This window comes from Stenella coeruleoalba (assembly GCF_951394435.1).
Source record: "Stenella coeruleoalba genome assembly, chromosome: 12".
In the NCBI taxonomy this organism is placed as follows: Eukaryota; Metazoa; Chordata; class Mammalia; order Artiodactyla; family Delphinidae; genus Stenella; species Stenella coeruleoalba.
This window is the reverse complement of record NC_137158.1, coordinates 8600640-8628581: the sequence shown is the minus strand read 5'-3', so window position 1 is coordinate 8628581 and position 27942 is coordinate 8600640. Positions and strand designations below refer to the sequence as shown.

The following is a 27942-nucleotide window of genomic DNA, read 5'->3' as shown; positions in this document are numbered from 1 at the left end:
TAAAATAATTTTTGCAGGAAATTTTAAATTATGGTTGTGGAAAGGAAAACTGTCCCAGTATCCTGCTCCTGCAGCAGCCATACAGATACCACGGCTTTGCTCTATTTGTGTTGGGCTGGGAGACACAGGACGCCCGAGTTAATGGGATAAGTAGACAATTACACAACAGCTGTAAAATGCTCATGAGCTCCGGGGAGACACACCTGTTCATAACCCAACTGTGCTCGCGTGTAATTACCGGAGCAGTCCATCAGCCTGGTGTGGGGAGAGACCCTGATGTTGTCTCCTACTGCAAAGAACCATGCCTGGTGTGATGAAGGGAATTAAAGATACATTCATCTTGGGAACATATATGCTCGGTAATAGTTTAAAGCATTTAAAAAGGGGTTTTTTTTTTTTTTGGCTAAAATCTTGCTAGAGGTGTAAGACAGAGAAATACCCTGTCTGCCACCAGCGTCATCAGATGCTAGTGTGAAAATGATCAACTGTTTGCATTATCAGCTCCTTAGATTTCAGTTTGGGCCACAGATTCCCAACGTCTAAAGGATGGGAAGAGCTCTGTGTTAAAGCTTCTTCGGTCCTGGTCTTGGCCGCACTTTCATTTTCCAGCCAGTTCACGCAGTATGCGGAGCTCGAAGAACCCACTTTTGCCTTTTTCCCTTCCCTGGTCTTTGCTGCGAGCTCCCTGTCACCGTCAGGGCTGGGCCTTTGGGTCAGCTTTAGCGCACCCTTGATGTTCTGAATCAAGGTCTCCGTGGCCCCTCAGCCACTCTGCTCCCTCTCTGGCCCTCCTTCCTGAACTGTCTTCCTTCCTCCCTCTTCTCTGAAAGCATCCTTCAGCTCCCCGTAACTGCTGACTGAACGTCCGTGCGCCATCTGGGTACCACTCATCTCCACACACCAGCACTCTTCATTAGGAGCTCTCTCATTAGGGGCTCCTTTCAGGATTCACAAATACATATTTTCAGGTTGTACACAACTGCCTTCTGGCCCCGTGGGTTTCCAATTAACTTTGCTAACAACCTTTGAAACACCAAAAACCTCTATGAAGAAAGTTGCACTAATCAACTTTTTTCAAAGCATGCTAAAAAACAGCTTTGCTATAAGAAGAGATAGAAAGTTTGTTATTGAAAAGTCATTTGGGCTAATTTTCAAGAAATATTTCTAACTTTCTAATGGCTAGTAGAAAAGGCAAAGACCAGTAATTATTTTTCTTATATTAAAAAAATTATTAGGAAGCCTAACCTCATTCATAGAAATGGTAAGATGAGGCATGTTTCAATAATACAGTAATTGCTGGGAAGGTTAGTGTCAGAACGAGCTTTTCTCTTACATATATATATTCCATCTATAACATTATATATAACTTAGTGAAGCACCTTTATACTGATTTATGGTTTTTTTTTGTGTGTGTGTGTGTGTGGTACGCAGGCCTCTCACTGTTGTGGCCTCTCCCGTTGCGGAGCACAGGCTCTGGACGCGCGGGCTCAGCGGCCATGGCTCACGGGCCCAGCCGCTCCGCGGCATGTGGGATCTTCCTGGACCAGGGCACGAACCCACGTCCCCTGCATCAGCAGGCAGACTCTCAACCACTGCGCCACCAGGGAAGCCCTGATTTATGGTGGTTTGAGTACATGTCTATCTTTCCAGTTGGAATGAAAACGCCTTGAAGATAGGAGTTTCAATCTTTTTTATCTTATCATAACATATAGTACCCCCATCCCAGTATTTGCTGAATTCAATAGAATCTTTTGCAAGAAAAATTTTGAGGGTATAGCCAATTTCTTGCTCCTTCGTTTTGATTTCAGTTAGGAATGGTAGCAAACCGAGCAGGGGTCTTGCTGCTTCCAAACTCACAGAAAACAGGGCCAACAGATGCAGATTAATCTAAGAATCTGGCTAAATAACTGAAAACAAAGCTGCAGTGAGCTCCAGTTAGTAGAAAAGAGCTTATGGATGGATTTTTGACCAGAATTACAACATGGAAAGTTGTCTCCAATTCTGAGAGAAAAATCAATAGTACTCTTTAGAAAATATTTGGGAAATCAATTTCTTTTTCTTTTAAACACAGATCCTTTTATTTATCTTAAACATTTGCTCTAAATGAGTTTTTTCATTGTCTCTTGGGATTTAATTAACTTAAACAGTTGTAATTTTAGAATAGATTGTTTTTCAGAGAACGTTTCTGCTACAAAGTTTTAGTGGCTAAAGAGATACCAGCACTCCAACCCCTCCCCCCCAAAATTGCTGAAAACTCTCAAATTGCAAAATACGATTTCTGAAGCAAGGAGGGGATTCATTAAGTGTTTATACTGTGGTTATATTTCAACACAGAGACCTCAAGTTCTCCTTTATGGGATTACAGTGGGGATGTGGGCCAGATAGCACGTATTAGGTGAAATTTAAGGTTCCTGGGAAGGGGCTCTCATTTCTGAAAATGTCTCACCCACCTTCTGGTTTATGCCTGCCTAAAACTTCATATAGAAAGACTGGTTTATTTGGTGTTGGGTTTTGGGAGATGTAATACTAATGTTTCATATTCATACAGCTCAGCATGATTCTAAATACGTTTTCACTTATATTTTCTTAGATGGCAGGGTAATGTGACTGCAAAACACATCATCTTATTTGATTCTCATAAAGACTATGTGAGATGGGTATGATTATGTTCTCCATCTGACAGGGGAAAACGGATAGATTTACCCCCAAATCACGCAATAAACAAATGGTAGAACCATGTATAAGAGTTGTTCCACTTGAATATATTCTTATGAATCATTCAGTAAGTATTTCCTGAGAGCAAGTTGGATGGGACAAAAAAGGGGAGGAGGAACGGGATGCTATGTGGCAGGTGGGACAGGAGAAGACAGCACCGAGGGAGGAGAGGGTACAGAAAACGGGGGAGTGCAGATCTTGAAGACTGTGGCTTCGCAGCCCCCCAGGCCTTTGGCACTCACTTTCTGGCATGAGGCTCTGAGAAATGTAGTTAAGTCTTAAGACGAACTTTGATTGTAAAAAGTGGGACTCAGAGGAGAAAGCTATAGGAGGATGATAATCAAAGAACTTGGAAAGGTATCAACACTTTTGCTTTAGAAATGGGAGGTCCTGGATTAAATCCGGGGAAAGAAAGTAAAACATAATGAGCGGATGGAAGAGAATGATAAAATGGGATAATGATAAGAATATTAATAAATGGCAATAGTAATCCTTGGAAAGTAATAACTGTGTGGCAGGTACATATGTTATTGCATTTTGCTTTTACAGCAGTCCAATGAGGTAGGCATTATCCTTATTTTACTTATAACAAAAAGTTTACTATCTTACCCAAGGTCATACAACTAGCAGACAACAGCTAGATTTCAACCCAAGTCGGCCTGACGCTGTATCTTTGATATTTTAACTCTTTCCTTTATCTGCCTCACAGTGAGAGGGATGACAGATAGAGAAAAAAAAAAAACAAAATCAATCATCTTAAAGCTGGTTAAAAACATCACGTAGGGCACTCAAGGGTAAAAGACTGCAGATCTATTAATGAGGGACAGAATCTACGAGGGCCAAGCACAGGGAGCTCCGGGACGCAGCGTAGATGCACCTTTTCAAAGACTGGACAAGAAGAGATCAAGAGGAGAGCGACCAGAATGGGAGGAGGGTGAGGATAAGCGAGAGGAACCACAGGCAGATACAAGAAATGTTAAAATCAAGGCGGGCCTGGATTAGAGAGAGGTGAGAGGGAGACTTCTGAGAGGGAAAAGGAAAGAAGTTGGCAATCTTGATCGGCACCTTAAGTAACGTTTGAAGTTCAAATGATACCAAATGAGGGGTAGAGTCTTGGCATTTAGGAGATGGTAGAAGAAAAACAAACACACAAATGGTCAGAGTTGGTGGGAAAAAGACTAGAAACGAGAGTAAGATTGCTTAGGGATCATATTGATAGGCTGAAATTCCTACGAGCGTGAAATTGCAGTGGATGAACAGTCATGGGAAAGTAGTCACACTTAGTAAGAAGACGAGATACCCTTCAAACAAAACTACAATTGTGCCATTGTGTTCTTGTGGAAGAGAGATTTGTGTATTGCCATGTGGGATCTGAAGGAATTAAGTGATACAGCAATACACTGGTTCAAGCATTGGTCAAGGGCATCTTCTGGGGACTTCCCCTAAAAAAGGTAAGAGCAGTTTTTGTTAGAAGCCAGCAGCCAACGCTTAATCTTGGTGAAGCTCTGGAAATTCTGAGCAGCAGTGATCGTCTCTTGTCTCAGCCAGGTCCCCCTTGCCCCACCCCAGTGGCATACACGTGCACTCTACTTTGAAAGATCAGTAGCTCCTAAGTATCTCCGTATGAGATATTGCCAGCAGCCCTGGTTCAGAAGTTCAGAAGCAGCGTGATTAACAGGTGAAGGATTGCAGCGAAGCAGCGCTTCTGGGTCTTGAATGAGAAGTTTTCACATCTGCCACTTTGGACATTTTTCAAATGCATCCCTCTGTGTATTCCAGAAGTGCTCACTTGAGCTGGGCTTGTCTCTTCTGGCCTGCACACTGAGCTGTGTAATTGAGGGAACTCAAGCAGAGGCAGTTTATGGTTATATGAATAAGCAAAATACTCAATATGTGACCTGATTGTTTTCCAAAATTACACAGCCGCTGGTTTCACTTGTCATTTTGGAACAGGGGTGGGAGGATGAGGCTGTGACAGTGAATGCATTCAATGGGTGTAATTAATCCATTTCATAAAAGCAGATTTTCTACATTATGCTGTGAGGCTCAGAAGTTTTTAACACTTTACTTTCCAGGGGAGAAAAAAAAATCATTTTCTAAAGGAGCTTATTTTCCCTGATACCATGAAACAAATCCATCTAATTGGTTATAAAGCCCATTGCATTCTTGATAGAGTGCCTTGCTGGGACATTGATGACTGATTTCCATGGCATGACAGTCAGAAAAAAATGATTCCTCCGCTAACGCTGCGATTCTGCTTATCCATCCATAAAATGTTTCATACTCATTTCCCCTCAGTATGTCCTGCAAAAGCAAAAATGTTACGTGTCAGCTTCCTGTAATATAAGGGGCAGCAGCAGTCTCTACAGGGGCCTTGCCTCCCCACTGAAGCCACATCACTGACCCTGCATGAGGTGATTAAAGCCAGCGGGGCATGAGAACTAGTAAGGATGGAGATTGTGAAACAAATGATCTGTATCCAGTGGCATCGCCCAAAGTTCACCATCAACAGAAACCATACCTGGGGAACAGCTGAGCTTGCACTCCCCTGTCTGACCTCAGGAATCTCTCAATACACCTCTCAAATCTGAAGGGAGGTTGGCTTACACAGCCTGCACCTATCAGTGCTTTGAGATTCCACTTATGTAACTGATAATATTCACTCTCTTTAAAAGTGTTGGTACATGTCAATCCCAAACTCCCTAACTATCCCTTCCCCTCACCATTTCCGCCGCCCACCCCTGTAACCATAAGTTCTTCTCTACGTCTGTGCTCAATAGTATGTAACAACCTAAATGGGAAAAGATTCTGAAAAAGAATAGATACATGTATAAGTGAATCACTTCGCTAACACAAAGCGTTAATCTAACACAACATTGTTAATCAACTATGCTCCAATATAAAATAAAAAAGTTTGGACAAACAAGTGTTGGTAGGATGACAGTGCTTCCTAGGCAGAGAAAACGTGATTCCCAGGCAAACCGCAGAGACTTAAGACAGCCAGGCTGATGGCACTGGCTTGCATGCTGCCAAGTTACGTAGAGGCCAAGGGCATGTACACAACTCGAATGGTTGGGGACATTCTGGACAAAAGCAAAGGGACGTTTTATTCTGTGGTGATTGGAGCCTCCACTTTCAACTCAAATGTCTGCCATCAAGGTTTCCTTCTGATCTGTAGGTCATACTCATGATAAATATGCAAGTGACATGTCTTGGCTCAACTGAACCGCACGGTTACAGAGGGTACACTCAGGGAAGTTCTAGAAAAGAACACTGAATGATTTCATTTTTAAAACACTTTGCCCCATTCTACAAAGGATTTCAGGCAAAAGAGAAGATGCTGACACTCTAGGCCGGTGAAGAAGTAATTAGTGATATTAACCTCAGCCCATCCCACAGGATGCTTTTCCTGTTTTGTCAAAGAAATTTGGAATATTTCAAGCAGTTGAAAAGTACAGAATATAATAGGATAAATCCCCATGAATCCACAATCCAATGTTGTCAGGTCCTAACCATCTGCCATATTTACTTTAGATCTCTTTACCTTTTAACGAAATTACAGATATAACTGAAGCTCCTTCCAGGCTTACTTTCTACAGAATTTCCTCTCATGTTTCAGGTTCCCCGGATAATGCTGAAAACTTGTTGCTTCTCTACTCACATAACTTCTTTTAGTCTCTCTTTTGATGGAAACAATTTCCTACCAGGTTGTAGCTGCTGTGAAGAGAAAACTGACTGAAGGGGTTTAGCTAAGCCCCTTACTTCTGGAGGTCCAGACTTTTCTTATTGTTAAAATGGAGATAATCTTTTCTTGCCTGTTTCACAGAGTTATACGGCGGTAAAATTAAATGCTGTATGGAGATATTTTTGTAAACTATATCAGCAAATACAAATTATAAGATCATTTAGGAAACAAGTCTCCCTTTTTGAATATTTCTCAAAGGCCAATCAGATTGATTAAAACCTTACTGTTTACCTCCCACAAAGAATCAGTATTGAATCTATGCACTGGCCCAATAACAAGTTTGGTGACCATATATCAAGGATTTCAAATATTCTGTCCCATCATTGCTATACACGACGTCTGTCATTCAGAAGTCTTAATAGTTGGTTTCAATAACACGACCCCAAATGAAGAAAAGGAGTCAGTGGCTGTGAGAACATAAAATCCTTTTCTTCCCAAGTGTATCTATAATTAGTAAAAAACTCAGGCAGTCAGAAAGTGGCTAATAATGTCTCACTGCTGCTGCTCATTGGGAGAAAAAAAAGAGAAGCAATTAGGGAGTGGAGCCCAAGTGCTGGTTTTCACATTCTCCACCTGAGACCCCAGCTGCCTCACAGGCGTGTCTACGGATTCCGTGGCCACACAAGGTGACACTGGAATGTTAGTAATGTTGGCAACAGCTGTTTTGTCTGGGACCATGGCCCCAGTGGGGGACGAGTGGCAATAAAAATGATTAACTGGCCATGCCTCCATTTTATAGGTCTTAGGTATCTTTATTTTTAACTCTGAGGAAGTCATCTTATTTTTATTATGAATAAAATTACTATTCCCGTTGACACAGATAAATGGTTAGGTTCTTTTCCTCCGAAGATATCAGTACAGTACATGGCCTTTAGCCATTAAGAGACCAAAGAGACTAAAGTTCTTTGCTGAAAGGAAAACTGAGAAACAGAAAACCCTGATCAATTCAAAGCTTGTAGACGGATGTTCAGACTATGAACTGGATTCCCACTGAGACATGATGGTTCTCAAAATGCATATAGTCACACAGAGTATTTTAGCAAGAAGTCAAATGTTTTAATTGGACATTCTTGTCATCCACTTTATTGAGCAGTCCAAAATGTGTCTTGGGGACTAACTTCCCTTAGGGGTGGGCCTTGCTAACATTAACTTTGCACCATGGGTCCTCAGTGCATAGGAAATAAGGCTGGAGATGAAGACGGAAAAGGTGGGGATAGTGATGGATAACAGGGCACAGATGCAGGAAGGCATTAGTTCCATGGTGTTTCCAGAGCATAGACTTTCATAGTTATAACTGCTCATATCAACCTGCAGCCTATCAGAAAGGAAGCCTCAGGTGTAGCTGTGGGGAGGAAAGAATGAGACTTGTATGTGATGAGATTCTCCGTCTCCAAGGAAAAACATGGTGTCCCCTGGATTCAGGCTGGGCTCAAGTGAAATGGGCAACTGTCAAAGCTTTGTCTGTTTCCTTGTTTTCTCAGCAAACAAGTCTGTTCCCTGTCCATGCAGAGACTAAAAACGATATGCTACAATGATGCTACCTTTAGAATTATCATTAGGAATAATAATTTCATCACATCAAAATAAAAATCTAACCACCTGAGATAAAAACATGAAGACCTAGAAAAGGGAGATGTGACCAGTTGATTATTTTCCTTGCCACTTATTCTCCCCCCGACCCCGCTCCCCAATTCCACTCTCATAAGGCTAAGCCCCTCAGCTCCAAAGCCTCCTCTGGCACTGTTCTCCCAGCTCCTTTCTGTTTACTGAATCCAGCAACCTCTCTCCCACCTCAGGCTTTTTGCACTTCCTGATCTTTGTGGCTGGAAAGTTCTTGCTCTGGGCCTCACACTGCTGGCTTCTTCTCAAGTAATGTCACCTAGATGCTCAGAGATGCCACCTGGACCACCTTAACTAGGGCAACAACTCTTCCTCCCAAACCACTCTCACACTACCCAGTTTATTCCCCTGCAGCACTGCATATTAAGCTGAAATTGTTTTGTCTACCTATGGAATTGCCTCTTCACCATCGGTCCCTCACCCTACACACACATGATAGAGTGTAAGTTATTGAAGGTAGAGACCTTAGCTTTATTTTTTTGTTTGTTTGTTTGTTTTTGTTTTTTATGGTACATGGGCCTCTCACTGTTGCGGCCTCTCCTGTTGCGGAGCACAGGCTCCGGACGCGCAGGCTCAGCGGCCACAGCTCACAGGCCTAGCCGCTCCGTGGCATGTGGGATCTTCCCGGACCGGGGCACGAACCCGTGTCACCTGCATCAGCAGGTGGACTCTCAACCACTGCGCCACCAGGGAAGCCCGAGACCTTAGCTTTAATTTGTCTGTTTTTTTTTTTTTCATAAACCACTGTATACTCAAGGTTTGTAACAGTCATTAACACATGCTAGGTGATCGAGGTAAGTATGTGTTGGATAAATGAATTCAATTTCACATCCTAAATTCACTCTTTTAACCATGTATCCTGCTCTGTAACCACAACCTTCAGGACTGAGCAATGCCTCATGCATTAAAGGTGAAAGAAGTTCTACACTGAAATTAAAATGAAAATGGAAACAACATGGTTGTATATGTTTTCAATCTTATGGTTCCTTTAGAAAAGAAGCACAAATTCCACCAGAGTCAGCTCCCACAAAAACTCATGCTGTAGAGTTTTATCAGCGTGTTACAATAAGTCAGCATTTTAGAGAAAGCTAAGGGCTTTCACTTCTAGAGGGCATCCGGTTGACATTGAAAATGACTGTCAATGAGCTAGCATTTGTATTTAAAATACAGGATAAGCATAAGATGCAACAAAATCCTGAAAATAAACTTTGAAAATCATGTAGATTTATAATTAAGCCTCGAACACTGAGCAATCTCCAGACCCTGGACAGCCTCCTGAGGGCTGAACAGTCATTCTTCTAGAGCTTTCCCAGTGGAAACAGTAGAGGGAGCTCCTGGTCCACATTACAAATTATGTGAATTTCTGTGACACACGTGAGCCCCACCGCTCAATTCTCTTACTGCAATAATGAAACAATGCACAAAAACAATGCCAGAGAAAAAAAAAAAGAAAGGAAATCAAGGGCCCTGCCTGCACCAGAAAGGAATAATAACACATTTTCCAATTAATGTGGTTTTTAATAAACACGTTTGCAGGGATGATGAATGAGAAGTGATGGAAGTGTCAAACGGGTGGGCTAAGACATGCCGCCTTTAATGGCTCATTAGTTAAACTCTTCTGTTCCGCCTCATTGCCAGCTGCTCTGCTCTGCCTTCTAAAGGAATGAAAACCTGGAATACTCTGAAATAAACTAAGGCATTTCAAGTCCCGAGACTCTCGAAGCCTCATCATCCTAACACGAGGCCACTATTTTCCATTCCTTTATGCTACTCAGATAACTGGAAGGCTTGAAAGACAAAGAAATTTTTACTGGAGAGTGAGTGAGAGAATAAAGGTGGGTTTAGCGGTCCATTCCTGGGTCTCAAGTCTACAACCCCTACTTATACTTGTGTGATCCTGGGCGAGTTACTCAATGTTTCTAAGCAACTTTTACCCCATTATAAAATGAGCATCATTTCTACTTCTCGTGATAGTTGTGAGGATTACATAATGCGCTGGCAGTGGAGCACCGAACACAGAGCTAGGGCTGTAATCACCTCTCCCGGTCCATTTCTCTCTCTTCCGTGGAATATGTTTCCTCAGGAGTTACTGCTATTTCCTTCCCCAAGGAGAGGCTTAATGCTCTCGTGCTTCCTCTCTGAAAACTGCTCTCAATCATAATCTTAGGGGCTTCCCTGGTGGTGCAGTGGTTAAGAATCCGTCTGCCACTGCAGGGGACACAGGTTTGAGCTCTGGTCCGGGAAGATCCCACATGCCGTGGAGCAACTAAGCCCGTGTGCCACAGCTACTGAGCCTGCGCTCTAGAGACCACGAGCCACAACTACTGAGCCCGTGAGCCCCAACTGCTGAGCCCGCGTGCCTAGAGCCCGTGCTCTGCAACAAGAGAAGCCACTGCAATGAGAAGCCCACACACCACAAGGAAGAGTAGCCCCTACTCACCGCAACTAGAGAAAGCCCGCGCGCAGCAACAAAGACCCAATGCAGCCAAAAATAAATAAATCATTTTAAAAATCATAATCTTAGTGTATTTGCAGGTATCATCAGTCCAAGACATTGCTACTTAATGGTTTCCCTCCAATGAAGAATATTCATTCAAAACAAGATGACAGAAGTTACTTGGGGGAATTTGGGAGCTTTTCCCTTTGTATAGGTAAGATCAGCTCTGCTTATTAACAGGAAATTGGACCAATACTTTATAAAAAGTGATGAAGGGCTGTGGCCAGCTCTGTGAACCAGTTAGTTGCCCCTCAATTACCAGCATCTCAATAAGAATAACTTTATGTATGCAGATTACATGTGTCTAAGTTTCAACTAAACCTTCCTCAAAGAGAGGAAAAGTTGCTATTAAGTATGGGAAGCTAAATTGGAGTAATATATAGGACTTTGATGAAACAATATTTCATAAAGAAAATCTAATAACATTAGTTCAAAGATCTACTTTTAGTAAATATTCCTTTATTAGATTCTTTCCCCTAGAGAATGTACTCTCTCAGGGTGAAAGAGATTGTCCTTCCACACACACAAAGTTGTGGGAAATTCTTCTTTCTAAACAACTAATCTTTTTGGTACAAATGTTTCTTAAGAAAGTGAGAAAATACAAATCTGGCTTCAGAACAATCACAAATAGAATGGTTGGTTAAAATGTTTTAATTATTTGAGTTGCTTCAGGCCATTAGAGATTTCTTTCTTCTATTTTAAAAAAATCTTCATTGACACTCCCCAGAATAACAACACTACCTTTGATGTAGGGAACATCTCTAAAGCCCTGGAGGGGAGAACATTTTCTTGAAGAAATTGAGCAAAGTATGCTGTTATCAAAGGATCTATGCCTCCTAAAAACTCCTATTCCTTGGTTCTTTTCAGACAATCCCACCGGTCAGAGTAAATCAATAAAAAATTTTCCCTTAACTTTTCTGAAGGCTAATTGCTCAAACATATATAGTAAAATTATATACTATTCTGTTCACTCATTTGAGGGACATTATGTGTTATTTGATTATTGCTCGATAAGAGAGAAAATTAATATTTTTTTATAGTTCACATTGTCATAAGACATTCTAACACATGCTTTAGGAATCTCAGACGCCAGCCAGTAGGGTGAGTCAGACACCATCTCCCAGTCTCAGTCGGAAGGATCTTGGTGCCTACCCACCTTTCCTTCTTTCTCTTGTTACCTTCCTTCCTGTTGTGAAGGGGGGAGGGCTCATCTCACATAAGGTACAAAGTGGAAGAAGACAAACAAATGAAAAACAACAACATTTTGATCTAAAAATGCCCACAAGTAAAGGGCGACGTCTCTTAAGCTCTACGTCAGTTGTAATAAAATACAAATGACTAGTAAATACTATGATAGCTGCGATGGATCTCACTCTCTCTCAGCATTCCAACTACTGTGTCACTAGAGAGACCTATCAGGAAATCTGGCCCTGGGACTCTCCACTCAGAGCTCTTCACAGATTGTCCTGGCTTCTCGGGACATGTGGACCTCATAGCAGTTCTGCCAGGACGCTGCCCGGGCTGGACCCGACGTGTCAGTGCTATGGTCAGAGCTGCCTGGCCGCCGCCTGCCCCACTCCCCGGGGCTCAGCTTTTGTTCAGGCTGCTTTCCTCTGTCAGCAGCTCCTAGCTTGCTCTCTCCTTCCCCTCTATTTGCTTTACTGGACAGACCTTCTCAACTTTTATAGAAACAGCTTTATTGAGGTATAAGTGAGACACAAAGAATTGCACGTATTTAATGTGTACAGTGTGATGAGTTTGGACAGATGCAAACACCTGTGATCTCATCACCACAACCAAGGTAACTGACATACCCAGCACCTCCCAGCCTTCCCTTGTGTCCCTTAGTGTGTGCGTGTGTGCGTGTGTGTGGTAAGAACACCTAACATGAAATCTACCCTCTTAACAAGTTTTGAAATGCACAATAGTGCATGGCTACCTATAGGCACTATGTCGTAGGGCAGATCTCTGGGATGTAATCATCCTGCATAACTGAAACTTTATACCTGTTGAATAACACTCCCCAGTACTCCCGCCCCTGTGTGTTCTCTGCTTCCATAAGTCTGACCATTTTAGAAATCTCAAAAAGTGGAGCCATGCAGTCTTTGTCTTTCGGTGAACTGGCTTATTTCTCTCAGCATAACGCCCTCCGGGCTCATCCATGTGTCATGATGGGCAGGAATTCCTCCTTGTTTTTAAGGCTCAACCTTTATGCTTCAGTTGTCAATTCCAGAAGAAAACCACCCTGGCGTTATCTTTTCCAAGTTTTCTTCCTCTATTCACATTTTCTGTGAGTTAAACTTAAATACTTGAAGGGCAAGGACCACATCGTATTCATTTTTGCAAGCCTAGCTCCCAACAGTGTTAGGCACGTAGTAGGCCTTAAATAAATGTTTAATAGTTTGTGAAACTATTGAATGATGTGAATTAGAAGCAGGTTGATTTTTGTATAAGCTCATTTTCTTAAAGTGTTGGTTAACATGATCTTGAAAGGACTGATTTTGAAGAACTCTGTTCATTTCTAACCATTTGGGAAATAGCAGTCCTCTTGCTAAAGTACATTATGTTCAGGGAAATTAAACATGAAGGTGGCATAGAAGAATGTGGGGAGCCAGGTATATCACCTTTCTTTTCAATGCTTCCCTTAACTAGTTCCTGTAAGAATGACAAGGTGCTTCATAGGACTTTTTGCAGTATGGTGGTATGCATGTCATCTATTATGTGAATAACTTAAAAAAATACAAAAGCTGATGAAAAATGTACCCCAAGATAGAGTTTTGATAATACTTGTATCAGACAAAAGATATTTAATCCACTAGAGGAGTTATCCCACAATCAAAAAGACAAAGAGTTTCCATAAACCACAATTCTTATACAAAAATGAGCAGATGATATAGTCTACTAATTCTTTTTAAACAAGAGCTGACCTATGAATAAAAACCTTTTCTTTTTTGCATAGAATTTCCCCCCTTTTCTGGTAGTCTAACAAATTGGTATTTTATTATATTACAAAAGATAATAAACCACTTTTCTTTTAAATACCGTGTACTCAGGATTTAATGAACACTGTGTGTCAGACCCATAGCTGAGTTTAAATTCTAAATCTAATACTTGAAATAAAATAAGTACCTCTCTCTCCCAAACACCCTGGCAATCAAAACCTGTGGAATTGAATATTATAAACTCTTTCATATGGTCGCATATTTCTTAATCTTCTAAATTCTTCAGTAAACTCATTTGATCTACAGCTGAGGACTCATTCCAGGATGTGGTGTAATCCTTTTCTCTCCTAGACATTTGGCAAGCCTGTCATAAAGGCCTTCATCATTCAAATTCCTCCTCTGAGACAACAATTACCTTGTCTTGAAAGCAGCATCATGCATTTAGAAAACTATGGGAAAGTCTAATCTTGCCTGTTAGCTTGTACCAGCTTTTCTTGTTTATAGCACGAGACAATTACCAAAAATCCTACAATGAGTTCTCTCTTTTGCCAGGAAATTTGGGATAAAAATCAACAGAGCTGATTCCTTTAAAGACTGGATTCCAGGATGTCCAATTGATGCCATTTTCCCCCCAGTTGTTTCATAACCAGTATCAACTGACACCAGCACATTGCTAAGAGAACAATTTACTTGAACGGCTAAATGGATGAAATGAGATCATTGACAGAGCAGCAATCTTTTTCACCTTTGGCATGTGGCCACACCCTAAGTGACTCCTAAGGAGCTCAGTCTAGAGCCCTCTAGTGGTGGCGCAGGTGGTTCTAGCCTTTAAAAAGTCACTTCTTCTCCCATCTTCATTTTCTCATCTATGAAGTATATTCATTTGTTGACTCATTCATTAAATAATTAACAATTACATGCTACATGCCAGAAACTGTGCTAGACAATGATGATAAAATAGAGGTTCAAAAAATATTCACAGGGCAGTGGTCAGAAAGACGAGGAAAATAGGAGTCACAAAACAACGTGCTCTGTCTGCAGGAGGCATAAGCTCATAGGATTGCGGAGGATGACACCTCTCGTGCTGTGCCAAGAGCACCGGCAAGGGCTTCGTGGGAGACCTGGGGTCTGAGCTGAGTCCTGCAGGTGGGGAAGCTCACCTGGGCCTTGGGGAGAACATTTGCAATGTGCGGCATTTTGAGATCATAAAGGAAGATGACACTACAGGTTGCAAAAGAAGAAAGGGCACAGAGGAGAACAGACAAAGATAGGAAAAGGACAAACTTTGAAGGGACTAGAATGGCTGTAGAAGATATGGAATCCATCTGGAAGGAAAGGGAAGTGATTAAAGAGTTTTCAACCAAAGAGCTACGTGATCAGAGTTATGATTTAGAAATACTACCCCACTTGTAGAAGGTAGAGGCAATGAGACAGCTGGGAGAAGGCTATAAAAATATAGATACAAATTGACAAGGGCCTAAATAAGGAAGTGGTATGAGGAATGAGAGCTAATGGGAAGTAGGATTGACATGATTTAGGAACTATTTGGATGTGGAGGATGAGAGAGAGAGAAAAAAAATCTAGGGTCATTTTTAGAGTTTAGTTTTGGACAGGCTATGTTTGTAGTACATAGGAGACCTCCAAGTGGAGATACTGAGCAGGCCGTGGGGTGCAGGAGCCTGGAACTCAGGAGGAATGTCTGGGTGGAAATAGAAGACTGGGATTCTTTAAACCATACAACGTATAAATAAGGGAAGGGGGAACAGCTCTACGGAGGAGACAAAAAGGATGTCCTCAAAGGTAGGAGAAAACGATCAGCGTCAATGAACCAAGAGAATAGAGAGTTTCAAGGGTAGAACAGTCAACAGCGTCAGTTCCTATACAGCAGTGAAATAAGGTGAAGCCTGAAAGGCACTCAGGGAGTCTCATGACTCAGGGATATTGGTGATCACGGAGAATGCAGGGCCAGCGGAGTAGCTTGGACATAATCCAGACTCTAGTGGGTTGAAGAGTTAGCAGAGCCACAAGAAATTGCAGACTTCCTCTAGAAGCTTGGGGTAAAGGATGAGATCAGCTAATTGGCTACACGATCTTTATGGCTCTCTTTAGCAACAATAGTCTATGAAATTCTACTGGCAAAATAGCTGTGTCAAGAAAAGTAGGCATGCTTCCCCAGATGTCTGACTGACCACCAGCCTGGATGTTAAGAAATTGAGGAGATGGGGCTCAGGTGGGTTCAGCACAGGGTTTGCTGATCTGGGACTTGGCTTGGGGCGCCCATGCAGGCAGTACACTTGCTCCTGTCCAGGAATGAAGTGGGCAGGGGGTGCAGCTGGCCACCAGCCTCCCTGATCTCTTGGTTGGTGGTGGTGGGAGGTGTAGGGAGCACAACCATGTTAAACAGTGGAAAGATGGAAATTACTATCTACAGGGGATTAAGATAACCTTTAGATGAACACACAGCAGTACAGAGGGACTCATGAAATACCCTACTGTTTACTCACAGGTGGTCCTGGAGGCCCTGGTTTTCCTGGAGGACCTGGTTTTCCTCGTCTTCCCTAGAAACCAAAGAGAAACAGACAACAGCTACTGTGATTCCATTTTATTTTAAGATGAGACAATATTAAATGGCAATTTTAAAGACTAAAAATTAACTAAAAGTTAAAAAACAATTCCAAGTCCACATGACCTTTAAAGACCCGTGAAGTCTAAAAGCTCTGAGACAATTTTTAACAGCCAAGATGAGAAAAACAGTGCCTGGAACGAATAAACTGTGACTCTTATGAGCAGCCCTTTAAAGGCTGTCTACTTTGGTACTCTAGCAAAGTAATATAAAGTATCTGAAAGATGGGCTAAGATGGGCATTTTGTCTGATAATTCAGTGGGTTCAGGTGCAATAATAAATGCATTTATCATCTTAAATTGGTATTTCTCAAAGACTGATCTGAATTCCAATTTTATAGGAGCTTCCTGAGGGTGCTATCAGGTATTAAAAATACACTTTTCTGGGCTCCATCCTGGACTTACCGGTTTAGAATCTCTGGGGAAGGGATCCATGAATATGCATTTAAAAAACCCCTTCAGGTAATACTCATACTCACTAAAGTTTGAAAAGCACTTCCGTAAGCCATATTATAATTATATATGTTGTGAAAAGCACATTAACTAGCTCTTTTCTTCCCTTTGGATGATTAAGCTGTTTTATAAGTGAAATAAAATGTTCACTCCTTGCTTATTAATCTTCATTATTGTAAGTGAATGTTAACTCCCCAAGTTCACAACTAGCTAAATTCCAATTACAAGAGCCAGAATGACATTTCTAAGTACCTGTGTATCTATATCATTTAAAAAACATTGATGTATTATACATTTATTTTCTTAATTATTTTCTTTCCTTTATCATAGAAGGAAGCCAGCTTAGGTATGGATAGCACACATTTTGAATGAGAAACATTTCTGAGCAGGTTTTCTAATTCTGTTTCATTGTTACTAATAACTTTATTTTATTACCATATTGGTAGTATGTTAATACATATTAAGGCTTGTTGTTACTTAAAAGGTAGAAGTATTAGGCTGATCTTTCAACTCTCTTTGGGGAGAACTGTAAGCATAAACACGGAAAGGCCCATTTCACTGACAGATTTTCTTGCTCTGAAAGAGTCAGGCTTGATCTTTCTGGCCTTCAGCTAAGCTTGGAGTTGGGTAGGAAATGCAATACCCACTGAAGCAGCAGAGTAAGGTCTGGAAGGTAGGTAAGCAAATGCGACACTGTGATTGGGTGGGAAATGCTTCCATTAATTGCTGAAGGCAAGTTGAGTACCTACTGTCAAGGACTCCATATAAAAATAGCAGCTGTATTCATAAAAACTCCTGGCTAACAACTACAGAACAGATTTTTTTTTAAATTTCATTAAAACCAGAAATAAAATGAGTAGTTATTTTCATGTACCTTCTGTTTTAGAGATCTGAACCTTGGATTTCCTTTGGGGGGTTGTAAGATTGGAATGAACATATAATTTAATATTCTGTATACTAAATAAAAGTTACACACTTGGACATAATTTTCTTGTTTTGCAGTTTACACATTCTGAAAATCAATATATTGGGTCTTTTAGTAAATGCAAGTCAATCAGCCCCTGAGGATTAATCAACGATACAACGTTTGTTTACTTGGAAAGTGGAAGCACCGTAATTTATTCATTTACAAGAGCACAGAGAAACAAAATCGGTGACATTGCAGTAGGTGATTGGTTCTTTCTTTTAGGTTGAGGTAAGTTAAAACCATAGGATAAACTTTGTGTGCAGTCTCCTTTCCTTAAAGGAGACATATATATTGATTTGGGCAGGAAGTGGAGAAAATGAGGTTATTGATCAACTTTTATCACAGAGTTAATGTTTAAGATAAACCAAGTCTCAGATATTGTAGCATAACATTGTCATGTCTTAACATGAGGAGTAGACGCATTCATGGTTCAGTATGGTACGGGCAAGCTTCCAAACTCTTGCACGTCGCTGCTGATTTACATCATTGTTCAAAGCCTTGCAACTGTCAAGAGTGTGCGGATGTGTCTCTGGAAGAGCACAGGGGAACGCTGACTGTCTCTATGCCTCCTTGCTAACAGTAGACATGCAGGTAAGATGTTTTTGAGGACCGTCAAATTATTGGAACATACTGTACACAGCTGACTTCAGCCAGCACGTATTTTCAGTTTAAATGTGGTTTCTAGGCTTGAATTTCTAGTAACATCCTGAAGCAGATTTGAATACTTTTTTCTTTTTCAGCTTTACTCAGATGTAATTGGCATGTAACATTGTGTAAGTTTCATGTGTACAAGTGATGCCTTCATACACTTATATGTTAGGAATAAAGTTAGGGAATACCCCCGTCAGCCTACATAATTACCATTTGTGTGTGTGTGTTGAGAACATTTAAACTCTACTCTCTCAGCAACTTTCAAGTATAAACACAGTATTGTTAACTATAGTCACCATGCTGTACATTAGATCCCCAAACTTATTCATCTTCTAACTGGAAGTCTGTGCACTTTGACCGGCATCTCCTCATTTCCCCTTCCTCAGCCTTTGGCAGCCAACATTGTCTCTGTGTCGACGAATTAGGCTTTTTTAGATTCCATACTCTGGGGCTGGGGCTGTGCCTGGGAGGGCCAGGGAATACCCTCCTGACGTCGATAGAGGGGCTGTTTTTGCGTGTTTCTTTCCACTTCTGTCTCCTCTTATTTCAGGCCCTTCATTCTAGACCCACTGTAAAGTGAGACAAGAAGTGGGCACTCGGATGTGGGTTGGGATGAAAATCCCAGCACATAACAGAAAAATGCTGAGCTGGGTGCGGCCTTCCTGGCTAGGGTGCCTGGTCCCAGGTGGCCATTTGTTCAGAAGCAATTGATCAGTTGGAGTCTGGCTCAATCTCCAAATGGATGGTTTCAGCAGCATTACAATTGGGCTAAGCCAATACTTTTCTGAAAATTGGGAGTATGAAGCATAAAAGGCAGATTTACCATATCAGGTTGCCCTGGAAACCTCAGAGTGCTCAACACGTACGTTTCCTGTTTGGCAACAGTGTAAAGGTTATCAGACTGCAGCTTAGGTATTTGTCTAATGATTTAAGCCCAGTGGTGCTCTAACTCGATCACACATCAGCATCCTCGGGAGACCTAGCAGAAACAGATTGCTCTCCCCACTTCCAGAGTTTCTGACTCAGCATGTCCGGGGTGGGACCCGAGAACTCACATTTATAACAAGTTCCCAGCAGTACTGATGCTACTGGCCTTGAGACCACACTGTGAGAACTCCTGTTCTAAACCTCAACCTCTTATTTCATATTTAAAGTCAGGCAATCTTGTATAGCCCTTAATCTTGTAAACCTCGTAGCTCAGAACAAAAGAGCTGGGTTGGTTTTGTGACTGCGTGGAACTTTAAGAATAAAAACCCCATTGTCAACTTCAGGACCGCCTGGATTGGAATCCCAGTCTTTTCTTTTATGGAAGGTTCTTGTGTCAAGATGTCCTTGCTGTAAAATTGGTACTTACCCATTGAAGCCTGTTTGTGAAGAATTAAAAAAGAGATCATGTGTAAAATTCCTGCCACGCACACACCCATTAGGATGGCTAGTTTCAAAAAACAAAATAAGCGTTCGTGAGGATCTGGAGAAACTGGAATGCTCGCGCACTGCTGGCGAGATTGTAGAATGGAGCAACTGCTGTGGAAAACACTGCGCAGATTTTTAAAATAATGAAAAGTAGAACGACCATGTGATCCAGAAATCCCACTACTGGGTCTATATCCAAAGGAATTGAAAACAGGGTCGTGAAGAGATATCTGCACACTATGTTCATACGTAGCACTATTCAGAATAGCCAAGAGGCAGAACCAATCCAAACGTCCATTAACAGATGAGTGGATAAACAAAATGTGGTACATACGATGGAATATTATTCAATTTTGAAAAGGAAGGACATTCTGATACATGCTACAACATGGATAAACCTTGATGACATCATGCCAATCAAAATAGGCACAGTGAAATAAGTCAGTAGAAGACAAATACCGTATGATTTCGCTTATATGAGGTACTTAGAGTAGCCAAATTTATAGAAGCAGAAGGTAGAATGGTGGTGGCCAGGGGCTGGGGGGCGGGGGATAGGGGAAGTCATTTAATGGGAGCAGAGTTTTAGTTTTACAAGATGAAAAAGTTCTGAAGATCTTTTCACAACAATGCGGCTGTACTTAACACTAATGAACTGTACAGCTAAAAATGGTTAAGATGGTAAATTTTATGCTATGTGTTTTTCTCCACAATTAAAAACAACAACAACAACACTCCTACTATAATATCTGACACAGTGGGAATAATAAATGTTAGTTTCTTTTCTCCCTGCCCTTCTACCATCCTTTATCCAATTATCCTTTTCTTTTCCATTTAAAAATGTTGATAATATATCAAGAAAACCTTCTAAAATCTGTGTTGTGCATCAGTTAAAAAACGTAACCCACTGTCAACCTTGCATAGGGGATTTTTTCATCTAAAACAACAATCAAGATGCCCATTAAGAGTAGAAATAGAAAAAGTAAATTGTAGATTATTCATACAGTGGAATACTATATAACAATGGAAATGAATGGAATACAACTATATGCAACAATATGGTGAAATTGTGTAAACACAACGTTGATCAATTCATATAAGGAATAAAAGCAGGCAATACTAAGCTAAGCTGTTAGAAGTTGCAACAGGTCACCCATGTGGGAGTGGGGAGCGACTGAGATCATCAGACTAAGATGCGGACGTTCTGTTTCTTGAACTGTGTGCAGGTTACAAGCGTGTTCTTGATTTGTGAAAAATCAACAAGTGGTCTCCTTAGGATACATACATTTTTCTGAATGTTTGTTATACTTCAATAAAAATTTAAAAAAAATGAAACCAGGAGATTTCCACGATGGAGTGATTTTATTTGAATTATCAGATGACTTCATCCATCTGCATTTGCTGTGTACATGACCACAGAGGGTCAATACTGTCAGGAAGGAAAAAAAAAAAAACCCAGGCCTATTTAAATAAATGACATCTACAAATTTTCAACAGTAAAAATAACTTGATGCTTCCAGGATGACTTGCAGTATGAGAGCACATGTATCTTAAATTAGCCACTTGATTTATAAACACTTGACCATCCAGGAGCATTAAGAAGGGAAGAATGCAAATAATGGGCGACTGGTACTTATCTGTCAGATGGTTTTTGCTGTTGATGATGACGACGAGGACAAGTTACAGTAGTAATCGTACCGAAATAAAGGGTGGTATGCAGCCCTCAAGCCCACAGAGGAGACACGTGTGTAAGTAATCTCTCTAAATTGCCAGGTCTTCTAATGCAGCTGGCTCCTCTCCAGAATTCCCCTGTTCCCATGTGTGTATTCAGCACAGTCTTAGGCATCAACTCAGCCTGAACAAGGTACCAAGGAGATGTCGAGGAAGAGGAGACAGGGCCTTGACTGGCACCCACAACTGTGAAGTAGGTGTTAATTACACAGGAAAACATTACAGACCATCTGGGAAGTTTAGTTTTCTTTTTTTACATTGTGAACGGAAATAAGATTAATGACTGATGTAAAAGGTTAGCACATTTTGAAATCAACGATATGTGAAAGAATGGGAACGGAATACTTACATGAGGAATGCATAACATCTTAAGTGAATTTTATTTCTTAACATCTTTAAAAATACATCTAAGACAGCAATGAGGCTAGTCATAATGGTCTCCTTATTTCAGGGATCAGACAAGTGGCTCTTGTAAGGACACGGGAAGAGGATGTAATTCAACATGAACAAAGAATCTGAAATAGGTTTAGAGCTAAGGGAAGATGAATCCATATTGTGATGCTATTCCCGATATTGCTTTTCTCATTTAGGTTGGGATCTTAAAATTTCTAAATCATGTCACAATTTCCCCATCTCTCTGTTCCCTTCCTTTTTTTTTTTTTTTTTTGGCGGTACGTGGGCCTCTCACTGCTGTGGCCTCTCCCACTGTGGAGCACAGGCTCCGGACGCGCAGGCTCAGCGGCCATGGCTCACGGGCCCAGCCGCTCCGCGGCATGTAGGATCCTCCCGGACCGGGGCACGCACCCGCGTCCCCTGCATCGGCAGGCGGACTCTCAACCACTGCGCCACCAGGGAAGCCCTGTTCTCTTCCTTTTTTCCCCCTTTGGATGGACTCTACCAGTAACTAATGTGGCTTTTCAAAACAAGTTAGAAATGTGACAATATTAACTAAACCCCCTCAGCTATAACTGAATAAATGATAATCTGAATAAACGGCAACACTTCATCGAAGCGCGGGACTGGGCCAGGTGGTCTGGTCTGTGGTCAGCGTGGTCTACAGTCACTGTTTAGCATTCCTATGAAGTTATCATGGCGGCACCAATTTGGTCACGAAGATAAGTATAGTTAAGGTCTGACCTCTTAAGTCCCTTCTGACTGGATGAACCCCAAATCACCTTTTCCTTGTGTGCTCCAAGCTGTGCATGTACCAAGAAACATAAAAGCCTATGACAAATGATTATTAAAATGGTTACCATTGATCAGATGCTTGCCATGGGCCAAGCCCTGAGTGCTAAGCACGGACTTACGCTATTTCATTTAATCTGCTCCAAACTACTGTGGGTGAGTGATACTGTTCCCATTTTACAGAGCACGAAAGATTAAACATCTAGCTCCAAATCACCCTGCTCTTCATTGGTGGGGCTAAAATTTAACCCCAAGTGTGTCTGATCTTAAAACCCGTAACCCTCAGGATGAAGGTGTCCTTGGGGGGGCATATCCTGGTCATTCACGATTTCAGTTACTTTGCCGCTCTAATTGTTGAGTTTCTCTTGTTTTCCCACCACCAAGACAGATTTTTCAATGTCCCATTGCCTTACGACTTTGCCCTTTGGGGAATTCAGGTCTTTCTAGTTCTCTCAGCTGCCCCCCTGATGGCTGCTTGCCTTTGCCTTGCGCCAGCAGGACAACCACAACCTTCCACTTAGACTGGACCCAGACGGTCTTGCCAAACCACCAACTCTCTCTGTCCCAATCGCGGGCTCTGTTTTCTATCCTGCCATTGCCAACCTCAGCCAATGCACTTGGTTCATCCCGGCTCAGGGGTGGGGCACGGTAGGGCATGGCTTAGCTGCTTCCTGACCATCTGTGATACATTTTATTGTGTGGCAGTGAGAGGGGGGACGCTCCCTCCGTATTTGGAAGTTTGCAGGGGGATGCTTGCAGGCTGGAGGAGGAGAATCGGGCTTGGACTCTGCCTTCCTTGTCCGAGAACTATGCCCATGCCCTGGGGTCCCCATCTCCAAGCACTCATAGGCTTCAAGCATCTTTCATTTTTATTCAGGAAACTGTTACATTTTTAGACTTAGAGAGTGGATGAAATCAACACGTAGAGGGACAAATAATGCACATAAACTGCTAGTGTCTTATTTAAAAGAAATGTTAACATGAAAACGATGTGATGAGGTTCCCCAACAAATTTCAGACGGGTCAGAGCTTGAGCCAGTGTATAAGAAGGAATTCAGCCTTACCAGTCAGCACTGGAACAAAGAAATCATTAATGACATTTCATATCTTGATTTCAATGAAGCTAAATTTATAGAAGTGCATTTTCAGTATTTTTGAGTCACATACTTTAACAAATGAAATGTACCCTCAAGGGGTGGAATTTTAGAACTGCAGTTTCAAAGAGAAAGACTGAATTGAGCAACAGCAAATAAATTCATAGGAATACATTTTGCAGCTATTCAATAACTTCCCGTAAACAGAGAGAATCCCCAAGGATCCGTAAGATGCAAGTATGAAGGTCACCCAATTTTCATACAGAAGAACTTTCAGTGCATAATTCTCAATCCATCAACTTAAATTTAATGGATTAAATCCCACTTGGATATTTAAATGCCCACTTCAAACCCTATCCAAAAAATGAGTAAATGTATTCAGCAGAAATGTACTGTCTGTGTTTTACGTACTGTTCTAGGGGAAAATATATGAATAAGGCCTGGATCTTGCTTTCAGGGTAGAAGAGGAGGGACAGCTATTGACAACAGCTATTTGGAGAGTGTTGTTCATTTGGTTGTAGGTAAACTCAGGAGTTCTGGGGAGGGAAGGTGAGAATTAAGTTGCTTCCCAAACCTTTCAGTAACTCTCTCAGCCTTTCGTTTGACAGGGGAAGTGGCGGGGGGTTGGTCACCGGGATGGGATGGGAGGGAAATGCGGGTGGAGGAAGCCGTCTGCACCCCCTTGGCAATGAGATGGGGTGCTAGACCCTGAAGAGTCCCCTCAGACAGGAACAGCTTCCATGGACACTTGTGCCCCCATACAGATGTGTCCTCTTTGGTCCTTTTGTCCTCTGATACTTATTGCCAACCTTTCAATCAACTGGGCTTGGAAGGCATTTCCCGCCACCACTCCTTGTGCTTTCACGATGGACTTAAGTATTGGGACTCTGTATTGATGACCTTCAAAAACTGAATTCTTGTGGACCTGCCATTATGTAAATACTGGGTATGTTTTTTCTTGACTTGAAGACTCTTTTCATTTCCTTAAACCTGACACCCAAGGTCACTTGCCAGTGTGACTGGGTAAGAGGAACTCTGAGTCTGACCTCTTCCAGCTGCTTTCCCACAGTCTCTTTCTCCTTCAGCTCCGACCTTTTCCCAGAGTAAGGTTAGAGTGTCTTGGGAAAGCTGGTACCTCAGTTGGCCCTGCCAGCCCCAGCTGCAGGTCATTTGCTGGATTCTTTTTATGTTCTCCTTTGACTTCTCAGTCCCCTTTAGAGAAGTATCCTTCAGGCAGAAACCGCAGCTACATCTTATGCTGAGCGTCCTGCTACACAGGACGTACATCCATCCATCCCTATACAGACATCCCTAAAGCCTAACCAACACCTACTCACAGGACTGACCTTCCTACGTACTTGCCCCAGGCCCCAGCGAGTGACTGTCCTTGTCAAAGGGGTGGTGAGGGGCCTGTGTCCCTCTGCTGGTTTCCCTGGTAACCGATGAGCCCACCTGACGTCAACTCCCCTATAACTGGAAATCCCTCCAGGACCTTGCTTCAGACGTGTAAGCGCCCCGATCCATAAAACCACTGATGTGTCTGTTGCTGACTCCGGGCTCTTTCTTCGGTCTTAAAGCTGGGCAAATGCAGGCCTTCTAGGCCTGCAGCCCAACAACCTACCACCTCTTCACTGTGTTTTTGTAGAACATATTTCCCATTCTCAGCTGGCATGTTCCCAGATTCCTTCATTAATTCGTTCAACAAACATTTAATGAGTCCTTACTGTGGGCCAGATCCTTCTCTGTGCTCTGGAAATACCCTGAATCCATTCTGTCCTCAGAGAGCTTATATTCTAGCGGAGACAGTGATAGAAATAGATAGCACCTGGTCCTTTCTCTCTGCCAGACACCGTTCAAAGCAATTTATATCTACGTATTCATTATATCTTCAAAGTCCTCGTAATATCTTTGAGGTGTCTCTGTTTTACGGATGAGGCAACTGAGTGACAGAGCAGCTTGCCTGAGGTCACACGTCCAGATAAGCAGCAGAGCTGGGACTTGAATTCAGGTAACCTGGCTGTGTCATCCCTGATCATCCCTCCCTGTTATACTGACTGCGTATCTGATAACGACACGAGTAGAGATATAAATTCTGGATAGCGACAAGAATCATAAAAAGTAAAGCAGGGTAAAGGGATACAGAGTTAGATAGGGTGGTGTGCCATTTCAGATAGAAAAATCAGGGGCGGTCTCAGCAGACACCTGAACCAAGCGAGTCCGTGGGCTGTGCACGGGCTGAGAAAGGACACCCAGCAGACGGAACAGTGAGAACAAAGCCCTGGGTGGCTGCAGAAGCGCAAGCCCTGGGTGGGTGGCAGGCAGGGCAGATTAGCTGAGCCTTGAAGACTGTGGTGAGGGCTTTGTGTTTTCTTCCTTTGATTGTCTTGGGAAACCACTGGGAGTTGTCGTAAAGGGGCCGCATCATGGGGTTGACCTAAACACTGGCCTGTGTAGATTAGCAGCCACTAGGGTAAAACTGCTACAGACTGATCATGTAATTCAGGGGCTCAACAGAACTGATGGTAGCTTATCTGATTTAGGTCGCTCGCAGGAACATCTCCTTCCATTTGTGCAGATAATCAAGAGTTGAGTATCTGTAGAGCATTTTGTGGCGGTTAAGTTTATGTGGTGCCCAGATATTTGGCCGAACATTTTTCTGAATGTTTCTGTAAAGGTGGTTTTTGGATGAGATTAGCATTTAGATGGTGGATTCTGAGCACAGCAGGCTGCCCTCGATAAGGTGTGCGGGTCTCGCCAATTGGTCCAAGGCCTGAATGGAGCAAAGACTGACCTCCCCAAGGCAAGAAGGAACTCTGCCTGCAGACGGCCTTTGGACTTGAACTGCAGCTCTTCACTGGGCCTCCAGCCTACCAGACTACTCTATAGGTTTTGGATTTACCAAGACTCTACAACTGTGTGAGCCAATTCTCTCTGTCTCTGTCTCTCTGTATACACATCCTGATGCTTTCATTTTTCTGGAGAACCCTGACTAATACCCATTTCCATTTATAAGTACGAAGTATTTTTTACCTTCCTTTAACATCTTACGTTACTGAATATAATATCTATTATTCTCTGATATTTACCCAGTCCATTGTTTTTGACTGAAAAAATGATATAAGGAAGTGAGATCTATTTCATCCTTCACTGTGAACAATGGTTTTCAAATAGAGAATGCTGCATTGTTTAAGTAATCCTGCAAGACTTATATAAAGATATTTATAATTTAATGAGCTTGTACTCAAGGGAAAAATATGTTCTTGAAACATGTCAGGATGAATTTTCAAGGGAAAGACCTAATTAGCAGTGTCTGAAGTGTATGTCATCACATTTAGAAAACAAGGACTGGTCCCTGTAGACAGAGTGGTGAGTTAGACTTTAAAGCTTTAACTACTCCGTTAACATGTATGATTAATGAGCAGTCTGTCAGTTGGTTGCCCTCACTAAAGCAAAAGACCTTGCAGGGGGGAAAAAAAGGATGTTTAAATTAATGGACACAGAAATATGCAAATGCAGTTTATAATCTTTTTTATATTATGATTAATTAATAACTTTAGAGTCTTTACTGCGAAAGGATGCCATAGCTTGAACACCTTTTAAAATATAGAATCAAAGCTATAAAGATGTCTGAAAGTAACAGATGGCCACAGGTCCCAGTGACTTTACAAATGAGAACTCTGGGAAGCTAATGAAAGCAAAAAAACTCTCAATGTTAGATCATGGCTGAGAAATCAAAAGCTGGGGAAAAAAGTATAAATGGAAGTAGTTATGTCATTATCTTTTCCTTACATATAATAAAATATTTTTATCTGATGATTATTTGGAGAAAATCATATCGAAGAAACAAGAGTTAAGCCCATTTAAAGGAGAGAACATAGGCGGTGGGCTCTATTTGATGTCAAGATCTTCAGAGGCAAAGAGAAAATCCAGTCATGTGTGTAAATGATTCTAAACATAAAATTATTTGGTAATAGTTGCATGTTCATTTGGATATCTGGGTTTCTGAAGACAGAACCTTAATTTAAATCCTTCAGAAACACTGATAACTAAAACTACAAGAGCTAAGGTTGAAAGCAATCAAAATTACAGATCTGGGGCTTCCCTGGTGGCACGGTGGTTGAGAGTCCGCCTGCCGATGCAGGGGACGCGCGTTCGTACCCCGGTCCGGGAAGATCCCACATGCCGCGGAGCGGCTGGGCCCGTGAGCCATGGCCGCGGAGCCTGCGCGTCCGGAGCCTGTGCCCCGCAACGGGAGAGGCCACAACAGTGAGAGGCCCGCGTACCGCAAAAAACAAAAACAAACAAACAAA

At 42.0% G+C, this 27942-nt stretch overlaps 1 protein-coding gene across 1 annotated transcript in view; it reads right to left on the bottom strand.

Annotated features, from left to right (window-relative positions):
• The window catches only part of COL19A1 (collagen type XIX alpha 1 chain), a 363495-nt gene that overhangs the window by 91444 nt on the left and 244109 nt on the right, over nt 1-27942 (bottom strand). Inside the window, exon 17 of the mRNA XM_079939273.1 lies at nt 16024-16077. Within this exon, the coding sequence (XP_079795399.1) occupies nt 16024-16077 (54 nt within the window). The remainder of the gene's footprint in view (nt 1-16023; nt 16078-27942) is intronic.